This window comes from Felis catus, chromosome B1, assembly GCF_018350175.1.
Source record: "Felis catus isolate Fca126 chromosome B1, F.catus_Fca126_mat1.0, whole genome shotgun sequence".
Classification (NCBI taxonomy): Eukaryota; Metazoa; Chordata; class Mammalia; order Carnivora; family Felidae; genus Felis; species Felis catus.
In genome coordinates this window covers 203,481,206-203,495,654 of record NC_058371.1, presented here as the reverse complement: position 1 = coordinate 203,495,654, position 14,449 = coordinate 203,481,206, and the positions used below count along the sequence as shown (strand labels likewise).

Genomic DNA, 14,449 nt, shown 5'->3' with positions numbered 1-14,449 from the left:
TAAAACAAGAGAAAAGTTTGGCACAGACACCCCATCACTAGATGATGAACAAACTCATTCAGAGGCCGGCTTTTGAACTATAATTAAACTGGAGTTCTCAGCCTATAATGTTCTTTCTGAAACTTCATCTACAATTCTGTTTTCAGGGACGCCTGGGTGGCTCAGTCAGTTAAGCACCCAACTTTGGCTCAGGTCATGATCTCACAGCTCGTGGGTTTGAGCCCTGCGTTGGGCTCTGTGCTGACAGCTTAGAGCCTGGAGCCTGCTTCAGATTCTGTGTCTCCTCTCTCTGTCCCTCCCCTGCTCACACACACACACGCTCTCTCTTAAAAGTAAACATTAAAAAAATAGAAAAAAATTTTAATGTTTACTTATTTTTAATAATTCTATTTTTATTTATTTATTTTTACGTTTATTTACTTTTTTTGAGAAGAGAGACAGCATGAGCTGGGGAGGAGAGAGAAAGAGGGAGACACAGAATCCGAAACAGGCTCCAGGCTCCAAGCTGTCAGCACAGAGCCCAACGTGGGGCTGGAACCCACGGGCCACGAGATCATGACCTGAGCCGAAGTTGGACGCTCAACCGACTGAGCCACCCAGGCGCCCCAGTAATTCTATTTTTAGTTTCACAAACAAGTTCGTAATTTTAGATGGTACATCAGCAAATTACGAAGTGTGGCAACTGCAAAGACTCCTTTATGGGACGGACAGAAGCTGCAACGGGTCAGTGCCTAGAAGGTACGTCCTCACTCCTGGTACTTGGAATTCGACTTGACTTAGAAGTAGGGCCCTCACAGATGTGACTGGTTAAGAGGATTAGAACAGACCCCGATCCAGTGACTGCTGTCCCTATACGAAGAAGGAAATATGGACACAGACACAAGGAAGGAGGTGGTGTGATGAGAGACCAGAGAGCTGCGTCCACAGGCCAAGGGGCACCAAGGGCTACAGGAGCCACCAGAAGCTGAAAGAGGCAAAGACACACCCACTCTGGAGCCTCCAAGGGAATTTGGCCCTGCCAACACCTTCCTCAGGCTTCCAGGGCAGAAGGGCAGACAATTAAATTCCTCTTGTTCTAGGCTCCCAGCTATGGGACTTCGTGACAGAGCTCTGGGACCTAATCCACCCACCGCTGATTACTTCTTTAAAAGAAAGTCCTTAAAATTACAGTCTGCTCTATACCTGGCCTTAATTTTGTACCTTCCTGTCTCAATCAAAGAACTGCAGCGCCTGCAAATCTTCGAGGTGACACTGGGTGCGCGAATGAGACCCAGAGATGGAGCACCAGCCTTGGGAGACGCAGGTCAGGTGTGGGCTTCCCCGGGAGGGTGTGGGCAGGAAGGGCTGGCCTCCCGCAGAGGAGCGAGCTCACCCCCACCACCCATCCCTCACCCTCACCGCCCCCCCACCAACGTGAGTGTGAGGGGGAGACACACGGGGACCCTGGAACCTTCTCAGCACAGCAGAACGAAATGCTGGGCCACATTACTAAAGGACCCCTGAAGTATTATTCTCTTACGTGCTTGAAACAAGAACAAAAAATGTGCATGGTTGTAACAAATTCAACGAAACCTAATTCCTCTTTTGCCACCAACCCCTCCACCCCAAGCGTCACTTTCCAGAGGCAGCTCCTATCCACCATGTGGGCACAGGTCTTTCCAGAATGTGTTTAGGCATCTACCACACCAGTCTTCATACACAAATGGATCCTACACCAGCACACTTTTCACCGCTGTCTCCCTCCTAAGGAACACCTCATTCCACAGTGGATTCCAGATTTGCAGGACACACTTCCAATTGATGGACATGGACCACTTCCTTACCCTCTGGTGCAAATACATCCACAGGAAACATGCCCAGAAGTCATACAGCTGGGACTGTTTCAAGACTGGATTAAGAAGTACCTGGTAAAACTGGGGAACACAGCCCGACACAGGGCCCCACCCTGTTCCTGGGCCCGTGCCTGAGCCCATGAGGCAGGGGCTCCTCCACCCAACACCCTGTGCACCTGGGGTGGCCTCTGCAGGAGAAGTCCAGCATGTGCCTCCATCACTCTAACCAGGTGACCCAGAAAACATTCTGGAATTCTCGCCCTCTCAGGGAGTTAAGGGTCCTTGCTTTCCCACTTTCCTTGAACTTCACTCGAGAAGTTGACAGCAAGAGAAGAAAGAATAATTCCTGGTAGGATGGTCAATTCGGCTCTCTTAACAAAGACCTAGAGGAAGAGACTGTTCTAGACCCATAATCCAAGACAGGCCCGAAAAGAGAGGCTGGAAGAGATGAAGTGAGGAGGTCAGACCCTAGCAAGTGGGACATGTCCAATACCCAGTGCAGAAGAGGTGACAGGATGAGGACAATAGGCGTGACAGAGTATAAGAAACCACACTGGTGATGAACCCAAAACGGACTGTCACCACAGGTGTCCACTGCCCACATTCCCTCCCCCTCCGTAGATGCCATCCAGCCTGGTGAGGCCATTCCTTTCATTTTTCCACTTTATGACCTCACCGTGAGTGGAGTCCAGGCCTTTCTGGACTGAAGGAGGAAGAGGCCTTTCCCTGAAAGTTGGCCAGTCGGCATTGCTACCTCCTCCCAGCACACGACCATTCAGCACCAGGCTGGAGCAGTGGGACCTCGAGGGGCTATATCCACGAGCTGGGGGCTGCCAGCTGTGTGCCAAGTGGCTTGGCCTGGATGTGGCCACTACCTGATACACCACAATGGGTATTTACACAGCTGAGAACCAACCATATGGCCTCCTGAACATAAAATCCTATAAACAGGGAAAAGAAGGCCAAATCCCAGCGTGAGCTCAGGTTCCCAGTGCTGATCATTCCTGTGACACTGAGCCTAAAAACACAAAACTAGGCCTGTTTATTAGCCTGGAATTTATTTTAAAAATTGACCACTTTTTAAAGGCATTTCAAGCTGAGCAGGGGCCTTGTCCCATGTTCTTACTGTTTAGACGGTGCAGCAAGAGCGTCTCACAACCACCTCTCCCTCTGAAGTGTCCAGACTCCTGGCCGGCCACTGCTCACCCCTTGCCCGGCTTTGGTTTCCCTCTACCTACATCACAGCTTCGGTGTTGCTTTGTTGCTACTGTTGGAAGGGAAGTGCCTGAGGGCAGTGACTTTTCCATTTAATGTTTATTTTTGACAGAGAGACAGAGAGCGGGGAGGGGCAGAAAGGGAGAGAGAGAATCCCAAGCAGGCTCCACACTGTCTCTGCAGAGCCTGACATGAGGCTCAAAGTCACAAACTAAGAGATCATGACCTGAGTGGAAATCAAGAGTTGGCCGCTCAACTGAATGAGCTTTGCAGGCGCAGTGACCTTTTTTTTGCCATTCTCCCTGATCTTAGACCTTGTTACCCTCAACAGAGGCTCAAACTTGTATATGGAGTACACAGTGCCTAAAGAGGTCTACCCTGAAATTTCAGTTATTCTGGGGCGCCTGGGTGGTTGAGCATCCGACTTCAGCTCAGGTCATAATCTCGTGGTTTGTGAGTTCAAGCCCCACGTCGGGGTCTCCATTCTCAGCGAGGAGCCTGCCTTGGGTCCTCTGTCTCCCTCTCTCTCTGCCCCCTACCTTGCTCTCTCAAAAATAAACATTAAAAAAAATTTTTTTTTTAATTTCAAAGTTATTCAAATCAGCATGACAGAGAAATAAATGTCTCTATCCTGCTCTGTAGCTACTACTGAAGTTTATTCAGGGTAAATACATATCTATGCATGATACAGAGATCAACGTATCTACGAATATATGTAATATGAATACAGACAGGAATCCTGTGAACATACCGCTAAGGGCTAGTCCCGGGGGAGTCATGAATTTAACAAGTAACCACAGTGACAGCAGGAGCTGCTACTGCTCGCCACAGCCTCGGTGCCAACTGTGCAATCTCCGTACATCCTACAAGACAGCTTCTCCCATCTTTCCCATTCTACAGATGGGTAAACCGAGGCTCACAGGGTTGGCAGCCACTGGAGTGACCAGGTGAAGAAGCCACTGCAGCCTTGGTGCCTCCATGCAGTACAGCCTCCCTGCGTCCTCTTGGGGCCGGAACACCTCAGGCAAGACCTGCGTTCCCAGGGTCCTTCCTCACTGGTCAGCGGGAGACACCGTGGACACACACGTGCATCTCTATAGACAGCACGGCAGCATGTCCTCCAGCTCAGGGGGCTCTGGCTCCACACTCCAGCCCCGGGCTCCGGGCCCAGCCCCATGTGGATGCCAGTAAATGTCTGGGAACAAGACTGGACGACACAAGGATCAGGACCTGGGCCCTGTTCTCAACCTGCCACAAGACAGCCATGTAACATCCAGACCCGGGGCCAACTACAGTTAGTTCTGAAGGACGCACCAGCCTTATTACTGTCTTAAAAACCAGCTTTCAAACATCAGTTTAGAAATAACCTAGCTCGGGGCGCCTGGGTGGCTCAGTCAGTTGAGCGTCCCACTTCAGCTCAGGTGGTGATCCTGGTACATGAGTTCAAGCCCCACGTTGGGCTCTGTGCTGATGGAACTCCTGGAGCCTGCTTTTGGATTCTGTATCTCCCTCTCTCTCCGCCCTTCCCCCACTCACTCTCTGTCTCTCAAAAATAATTACAAAATATATACTAAAAAGACATTACCTAGCTCACATGGAGGCTTGTGGGTGACAACAGTACCCTACTCGGGGCTGGCATCTTCCCTCACAGCTGGGAACCTTCCAGAGCTAGAGAAACAAAAGCAAAACCACTGGGCGGTGGGGGGGGGGGGGTGTGCAAAACATGTCGGGAACCCCCCAAAGAGTGGCCTGACGTGTCCTCACATGCTGGAGGGACCCCAGGACTTCGGCACATGTCACTCGTTCTGAGGTTGGAGAGAGACGTCCTGGCTGATCTGACCAAGTGCCCTTGTTGAATCTATGACTGTTCTCATATTCCACTGTTGTCAGAAAGCCAGGCTTGTCACAGAAGCCCAGCTTCACACACACACGATGCACATGAGTCAGCAAGTGGGCTGATGTCCCCCAAGAGAGCCTTTTGCTGGGACCCACAGTTCCATGGCTCCATACTCAGGACACAAAAGTGTGAAGAATTCCATAGTCTTGTGAGTTAACCTTAAGAGGCATGGCCTCCTGGCCCTCGTCCCTGTATTCGTCTGCCCAGGCTCCCCTAACAAAGTCCACAAACTAGACGACCTAGAACAGAAATTCACTCGCTCACAATCCTGGATGCTCAAAGTCCAAAATCCAGGTATCAGCAGGGCCATGCTCCTTCCAGGGCAAGAAGAATCCTTCCTTGTCTCTTCCAGCTTCTGGTGGCTGCCAGTGGTTCTGGGCTTGTAGATGCATCACTCCAATCTCTGCCTCCATCTACACATGGCCGACTTACACGGGCAACCAATCACCAATCCACCGGAATCCAGTATGCCATCCTTTTTCATTTATGACATCTTGCAAAGACCCTTTTTCCAAAGAAGGCCCCATTCACAGGTTCCAGATAGAAATGAATTGGGGAGGGGACACTGTCCAACCCAGTACAGTCTCTGCCTCCCTCTCTTTCCTGAGCATCCCTCAGTGAGAGCAAGGGCAAACAGGAATTTCAGGAAAGGCCAGTTAACTGAGGCTTTACCACAAGTGTCAAGCATGTATCCTGAGAAGCAGTGATAAGAGAGCAACAGGGTTCTTCCCCTCTGGAAGAGTGTAGTGGGGGAGCAAGGCAAAAAGATAGGGACAAAACCTAACGTCGCCTGCAGGGTTCTGAGAAGATGGTGAAGCAGGAAGCACCGGGAACCTACCTCCCCACCAAAAAATGGCTGTGCGGCAGGACCCATCGACTGTAACTGTTTTGGAAACCTGGAGTCTATTGAAGGATTCCAACTTCTGGAGGAAGACTTGGGCAGTCAACTGAGGTTAATTTCAACCGATTTCAGCTCTTAGCCCATCCCCTACACCCAGCCACCTGCAAGTGTTTCTGAAGCGGCTTGCAATAGTCTTGCAGGAGCCAGGGTAGGCAAAAACACCCTGTCCTGTAAACATTGGAATGTGTGCTCTGATAGCTTGCTCCTTCCCATCAGAGAGGTGCAAACACAGAAAGGCAGCCATGGTTGCTGCACCTCCCCCACTGTTGCAAAGACCCTCCCCTCCATCTGAAGTGACTTGAGGGAGATTTAAAGGGATACAGCTCTCCCCCCACTCTGCATTTTTCTGTCCCCCCCCCCCCCCGCCCCCGCTTAGGGAACCAGACACCAAAGACAAGGACTTTCATGGCTGCCTATTTAGATACATACATAAAAATACATACACACATGCACAAACACAAAATAAAGACACTTTCAAAGGTAACTACATATCAAGAGAAAATTAGAAAGTGCCTACATTAAAATTTTTTTTAATGTTTATTTTTGGGAGAGACAGCGAGTGAGGGAGGGGTGGGGAGATTGGGAGACACAGAATCCAAAGCAGACTCCAGGCTCCCAGCTGTCAGCACATAACCAATGCAGGGCTTGAACCTACAAACCATGAAAGCATGACCTGAGCCAAAGTCGGACACTCAATCGACTGAGCCACCCAGGCACCCTGAAAGTGCCCACATTCGACCAGGGAACAGCACAGGCTCAGAAGAGACCCGAGCAAACCTGAAGTTACCCCTCAGGCTGATCCCTGGCACAGAGACAACCTGCAAGAATCAAAGAAAAAAAAAACAAAACACAAAACCTTGAGGAAGGGGGAGAATCTAATTTCCAGACATAAAACATTATTAGATCCAAATGCCCAGTTCTTAACAAAATACAAGGCATAGAAAAACATCACAAGGCATACAAAGAAAATATGGCCCATCTGAAAAAAAATAAATCAACAGACATCCCTTTTAAAGATCTGATGGCAGATCTTCTAAACAAAGACTTTAAAACAACCATCTTAAAATGTCAGAGAAAGAAAAGATACGGAAAAAGTCAAGAAAGCACTGTAGGAACAAAATGGAAATATGGTTAGATTTTAAAAACCTTAAGAAACCAAAACGAAATTCTGGAGCTGAAAAGTACAGTAACTGAAATGAAAAACTCACTAGAGGGTTTCAAAGGCAGATTTGAACAGGCAGATGTATCAGCAAAGCTGAAGATAAGACAATGGAAATTACCAAGGCTGACAGAAAGAAAGAAAGAAAAAAAGATTGAAGTGAACAGCCTATGGGACCTGTGAGACACCATCAAGCAGACCAGCACATACACTGTGGGCGTCTTGAAAGGAGGAGAGAGAGAAAGAGACAGAAAGAATATTTGAAGAAATAATGCCTGAAAACTTCCAAATCTGATGAAAGACATGAATATAAACATCCATGTAGCTCAGTAAACTCAAAGTATGATGAACTCAAAAAGACTTACACCAAAACACATTATGATCAGACTTCTGAAGCCAAAGATAAAGAATCTTGAAAGCCACAAGAGAGAGGCAACTCATCACATACTCAGTAAGATAATCATTAGATTATTCATCAGTCACTTTGAAGACCAAAAAGCAGTGAGCCTATATATTCAAATGCTAAAAGGGAAAAACTATTGGGGGCACCTGGGTGGCTCAGTCAGTTAAGTGTCCAACTTGGCTCAGCTCATGATCTCACAGTTCAGCTGTGTCAGCTGTGCTGACAGCTCAGAGCCTGGAGCCTGCTTCCAATTCTGTCTCTCTCTCTCTCTCTCTCTCTCTCTCTCTCTCTCTGTCCCTCTCCCGCTCATGCTCTCTCTCAAAAATAAACATTAAAATTTTTTTTTCTAAATAGCTACATAAAAGAAAGTTCCCTTTTTAAAAAAAAAGAAAAACTGTCAACCAAGAATCCTATACCCAGCAAAACCACACTTAAAAACGAGTGAGGGTTAAACTACAGCATTCCCAGATAAACAAAAGCTGAGGGCATTCATTACTAGACTTGCCCAGCAAAATGCTCAAGGGAGTCCTTTAGGGTGAAATTAAAGGATGCTAGACAGTAACTCAAACCTATATGAAAAAATAAAAATGTAAATACATAGGCAACTACAAAATCTAGTATTATTGCAATAATAGTTTGTAATTCCACTTTTCTACACAATTTAAGAGACTAATGTCCTTTTTAAAAGTTACTAGTCTAGGGGCGCCTGGGTGGCTCAGTCGTTTGGGCGTCCGACTTCAGCTCAGGTCATGATCTCGCGGTCCGTGAGTTCAAGCCCCGCATTGGGCTCTGTGCTGACAGCTCAGAGCCTGGAGTCTGTTTCAGATTCTGTGTCTCCCTCTCTCTCTGACCTTCCCCCATTCATGCTCTGTCTCTGTCTCAAAAATGAATAAACATTAAAAAATTTTTTTTAAATAAATAAAAGTTACTAGTCTAAAAGTATTATTGTAACTTTAGTTTACAATTCCACGTTTTCTACATAATTTAAGAAACTGATGAATTTTTTTTAAATTTTTTTTATTAATGTTTTTTATTTATTTTTGAGACTGAGTGAGACAGAGCATGAACAGGGGAGGGTCAGCGAGAGGGAGACACAGAATCTGAAACAGGCTCCAGCCTCTGAGCTGTCAGCACAGAGCCCAACGCGGGGCTCGAACTCACGGACCGCGAGATCATGACCTGAGCCGAAGTCCGCCGCTTAACCGACTGAGCCACCCAGGCGCCCCAAGAAACTAATGAATTTAAAAGAGTAGTTTATGTTTGGGGGCACATGATGTATAAGGATGTAATTTTGTGGGGCGCCTGGGTGGCTCAGTCAGTTAAGCATCCAACTTCAGCTCAGGTCATGATCTCGCCGCTTGTGAGTTTGAGCCCCACGTCGGGCTCTGTGCTGACAACTCAGAGCCTGGAGCCTACTTCTGATTCTGTATCCCTCTCTCTCTGCTCCTCCCCTGTTCACTCTCTCTCTCTCTCAAAAGTGAATAAACATTAAAAAAAAAAATTTTTTTTTTAAAAAGATGTAATTTTGTGACATCAGCAACTGAAAGGGGTGGGGACAGAACCATAAAGGAGCAGAATTTGTATTACTGAAGTTAACATTCAACTTAAAGTAGTATGACTTTAGAATATTAAACATAATTCCCATGGTAACCACACACACACACTCACACAAAAGCTGTAGAATATACACAAGAGAAAATGGGAAAGGAGTTTAAATGTTTCACTACAAAAACCTGAATTAAAAAATATTGAAAAAAAATTTGAATAAAAAAATTTCACTACAAAAATTTGAATCAACAAAATAAGACAGTAATGCAGAAAATGAGGGAAAAATGCTTTAAGCCATCTAGAAAACAAGTGGCAAAATAACAGAAGTAGTTCATCCTCATCAGTAATTAGCTTAAATATTAATGGATAAAACACAAGATCCAACTATTAGTTTTCTACAAAAGACTCACTTGAGATCCAAAGACATAAATAGATTGAAAATAAAAAGGATGGAAAAACATATTCATGGAAATAGTAACCAAAGGAGAGGTAGGGGTGCCTATACCAGTATCAAACAAAATACTTTAATGTTTGTTTATTTGTGAGAGACAGAGCATGAGCAGGGGAGGGGCAGAGAGACAGGGAGACACAGAATCCGAAGCAGCACAGAGCCTGACGCGGGGCTCGAACTCATGAACTGTGAGATCATGACCTGAGCCGAAGTCAGCACTTAACCGACAGAGCCACCCAGGAGCCCATCAGACAAAATACTTTAATTCAAAAAAGGTTACAAAAGACAAGGAAAAACATTATACATTAACAAAAGGTTTAATATAGCAAGAAGATAGAACAATTACAAGCATTTGTGCATCTAACAACAGGCTATATGAAGCAAAAACTGACAGAACTGAAGACAGAAATAGTTCTATAATAATAGAGATGTCAATATTTGACTCTCAGTAGTGGTTAAACAACCAGACTAAAGATAAGTAAGAAAAAGGCCTTAAACCACAGTAACAGAGGTATAAACGCCCACCCAGCAACAACTGCATACAACTGATTTTTGACATTTTCCAGGATATGTTAGACCACATATTAAGTCTCAGTAGATTTTTTTAAGTTTATTTATTTCAGGGGAGAGAGAGAGCGCGTGACAGACAGACAGAGAGTGTGAGCAGGGCAGGGGCAGAGAGCAAGGAAGACAGAGAATCCTAAGCAGGCTCATACCGTCACATGGAGCCTGATGCGGGGCTCGAACCCCCAAAGTGTGAGATCATGACCTGAGCCAAAATCAAGAGTCAGACACTTAACAGACTGAGCCACCGAGGCACCCCAAGTCTCAGTAGATTTTAAAATACAGATATCATATAAAGTGTCTTCTCCAACCATTAAAGGATGAAATTAGAAGTCAACAACAGAAGTAAATCTGGAAAACACACCAAATTGTGGAAATTAAGCAACACATTCTTAAACCAATTAATCAAAGAAGAAATCACAAGAAAATTAGAAAATACTTAAGAGAAAATTAAAATGAAAACAAAATACACCAAAACTTATGGGATCCAGCGAAAGCAGTGTTAAAGGGAAAATCTTAACAAGCTATAAACTTATAAACAAGCTATAAACATTTGCCTTTACAAACAAGAAAGATTTCCTGTCAACAACCTTTAATTTTATAACTTAAGAAACTAGAAAAACAAGAACAAACTACACCCAAAGCTAGCAGAAGGACAAAAACCATAAAGACAGAATAGATAAAAATGAAATAGAGAACAGAAAAGAACAGAGAAAAATCAATAAAGCCAGTACTTGATTTTTTTTTTTTTAAGTCAACAAAATTGACAAACCTTTTGCTAGGCAGACTAAGGAAAAAAGAAGACAAATTAACAAAATCAGAAATGAAAAGTGGAGACGTTACCATTGTAACAGAGTAGTATAAACAACTGTCACTGACAAACTGGATAACCTAGATGAAAGGAACAAATTCCTAGAAACACAAAACTTACCAAGGCTAAATCATGGAGAAATAGAAAAACCGAATAGACTTCTAAGTAGTAAGGAGATTTAATCAATAATTAAAAATCTCCCGAGGCAACTGGGTGGCTCCGTTGGTTAAGGGTCGAGACTTTGGCTCAGGTCATGCTCTCATGGTTGGTGAGTTCAAGCCCTGCTTGATCCTCTGTCTCCCTCTCTCTCTGCCCCTCCCCAACTTGTTCTCTCCCTCTCTTCCTCTCAAAAATAAATAAACATTAAAAAAAAAAAAAAAAAAAAAAACCTCCCAACAAAGAAAAGCCCTGGAACTGATAGCTTCACAGGTGAATTCCACCAAACATTTAAAGAATACCAATTCTTCTTAAGTTTTTTCAAAAAAATGAGGGAATACTTCCCAATTCGTCCTATGAGGCCAGCATTATCCAGATACCAAAGCCAGACAGAGACACTACAGGAACACTAGAGACCAATATCCCTTGTGAACAATGAACAAATGCAAAAATCCTCAACAAAACACTAACAAACTGAAGTAGGCAGCAAACTAAAAGCATTATACACCACAAGTGGAATATTTTTACTGGAATGTAAAGATGGTTAAACATACAAATACTGGTGAATGGATGTTAACTAGTTTTATTGTAGTGATCACTTCTCAGTGTATACAAATATCAAGTCATTATGCTGTACACATGAAACTAACATAATGTTATATGTCAATTATATCTAAAGGGGGAAAAAAAGCAGTTGACGCTATAACACCAGTGTATTGGTATTAGTCATTGTATTGGAAACTTAAGTTGGCTTACCTCTATACTTAGCTCTGAGTTCAGTATTTTCCCACTACACATTCCTCCATCCATTTCATAACTTGCTTCAGGAAGTGATTATTTATACATCAGGGTAATTAACACAGGAAACAAACCAAACTCCACAGTTAATTGTCCAGAAAAAAATGATAGAAGGGCAGAACCCATTTGGTAACCAAACTGACCTGCAGGACTAACCACAAACAGAAGGGGCAATCAGTGGGGATTATCACTAAGAACACTGAGTCCCTGCCCTTAGAAAGACAGCATAACAAACAATTCCACCTAGAAGCAGTGGTTTGAAAAGTGCCTGGGGTATATGGGAAGGATTTATTTACTAATCTGAGCACGCACTGGAAGGGCGAGCAGGGATCGTTAGGAGACTTGTCCAAGAAGAAAAGAGCTAGTGGCCACCATTTCTCTTCCCCTCCCTGCCAACCTAGATACCCAGACACCTGTGGGAGCCAAGATGAACACTTGCTACCTAGCTTGCTAACACTACGGCCATGCTCTTGCCCCCACATTCTCCTGTGGATCCACCCCATCTTAACTGCCTCGCTCAGCAAGAGTCCCTCCAAGGCATCTGATGTCTCATTGAGCAAGCAGCCCTGACAGTGGCCAACACTACTCCAAAGTGACTCCTGCCCTGGGAGAAGGGAAGATAACCACAGTTGACCAGGTCAACTGCAGCCCCTGAACAGTAGGCTGGGGCAGACATCTGATCTGACTGCTGGCCCTACCCACAAACAAAAACTTCATGCAGGGCAGCACAAAAAGAGAGCCCTGTGGTTCAGGGACACTGCAACCCTAACAGACTGGGAGCAGATATCTGGTCTGATGGCAGGTTGTCCCCATCAATAAAAACCTCTCAGGGGACAACACAGGGAAAGAACCCTGAAGTTCAGGGGGGAAAAAATCTCAACTTTCCAGAAATAATAAAGATTAGAGCAGAAATAAATGAAATAGAGACTAAAACCAATAAAACAGATCAATGAAACCAGAAGCTGGTTCTTTGAAAAGATCAACAAAATTGATAAATCTTTAGCCAGACTCCTCAAAAAGAGAGGAAAAGAGAGAATTTAAATAAAATCAGAAACGATAGGGGAGAAATAACTGACACCACAGAAATACAAAGGATTAAGTATTCTGAAAAATTATATGCCAACAAATTGGACAAACTTGAAGGAATGGATATATTCCTAAGAATATAAAACATACCAAAGCTAAATCAAGAAGAAATACAAAATTTGAACAGGCCAATTACTAGCAATGAAATTGAATCAGTAATCAAAAAATGCCCAACAAACTAAAGTCCAGGATCAGATGGCTTCATAGGTGAATTCTACCAAACATTTAAAGAAGAGTTAGTACCTATCCTTCTCAAACTATTCCAAAAAATAGAAGAGGAAGGACAGCTTCCAAATTCATTCTATGAGTCCAGCATTACCCAGATACCAAAACCAGATAAAGACACTACAAAATAAAACTAGAGGCCAGGGGGCGCCTGGGTGGCTCAGTGGGTTGAGCATCTGACCTTGGCTCAGGTCATGATCTCACGGTCCGTGGGTTCAAGCCCCACATCAGGCTCTGTGCTGATAGCTCAGAGCCTGAAGCCTGCTTCGGATTCTGTGTCTCCCTCTCTCTGACCCTCCCCTGTTCATGCTCTGTCTCTCTCTGTCTCAACAATAAACATTAAAAAAAATTTTTTTTTAAACTACAGGCCAGTATCTCTGATGAACATAGATGCAAAACTTAACAAAATATTACCAAACTGAATGCAACAATACATTAAAAAAATCTTTCACCATCATCAAATGGGATTTACTGCAGGGATCTAAGGGTGGTTCAATATTCTCAAATCAATCAACATGATACATCACATTAACAAAAGAAAGGATAAAAAACATAAGATCATATCGATAGATGCCAAAAAAGCATTTGACAAAATACAACATCCATTCATTAAAAACTCAACAAAGTAGGTATAAAGAGAACACACCTCAACATAGTAAAGACCATATATGAAAAACCCACAGCTAACATCATATCAATGGGTGAAAAACAGAGTTTTTCCTCTGAGATCAGGAACAAAACAAAGATGCCCACTCTCACTACTTTTATTCAACACAGTACTGGAAGTCCTAGCAGTAACAATCAGGCAAGAAAAATAGAGAAAAAGCATCCAAATTAGTAAGGAAGAAAAAAAAGTGATCATTTATGTGCACATAATGTGAATCACATTTATGTGATTCCACAATTTGAAGTGCAAGCTTCAACCTCAATCATCTTTGCATTTCCCTAGCCTAGCGTGTAAAAGAATGCAATTAATTAACACCTTTATAAGGTAGTAAAGGCAGTCTCAGTCTGCTCCAATTTAACTTTACTGTTAAAGTTAAATACAGGAAGCCACTTCCTGTATTATTCTCTACACTCTTCACTCTAATTACACTGGATTAACACTGATCCAGAGCCTTGTACAACCCTGACACATACACATGCTTGTAAAATGAATGTAAATATAATCAATACTGGGAAAAATGGAAAAACATAACCCATAATGCCTGCTCATACACATTCCACTCCTATGCAGAAGATGCTCAATAAACACCTAACTGGCAACGGTAGATGACATTCACATCTTCTGAGTACCACCTGTGTGCAGATTATGCTATGCTCTTTATATATGTTAGATCATGTGCTCCTCATAACATAAAACAATGTACTACACATCCATTTTGTGTATTTTCCACAAAGGC

General features: G+C 43.9%; 1 protein-coding gene across 3 annotated transcripts in view; it reads right to left on the bottom strand.

Annotated features, from left to right (window-relative positions):
* TNIP2 (TNFAIP3 interacting protein 2) overlaps nucleotides 1-14,449 on the bottom strand; it is a 34,263-nt gene that overhangs the window by 5,695 nt on the left and 14,119 nt on the right. The window contains exon 1 of one of the 3 annotated variants that reach the window (XM_019829839.3): nucleotides 11,694-12,679. The exons of 1 other annotated variant lie outside the window; for it this stretch is intronic. In XM_019829839.3, coding sequence (XP_019685398.1) covers nucleotides 11,694-11,747 — 54 coding nt within the window. In that variant the 5' untranslated portion in view covers nucleotides 11,748-12,679. Of the gene's footprint in view, nucleotides 1-3,967; nucleotides 4,527-11,693; nucleotides 12,680-14,449 lie in introns of those variants that run through there. One more of the 3 variants, XM_045056940.1, reaches the window with a different exon arrangement.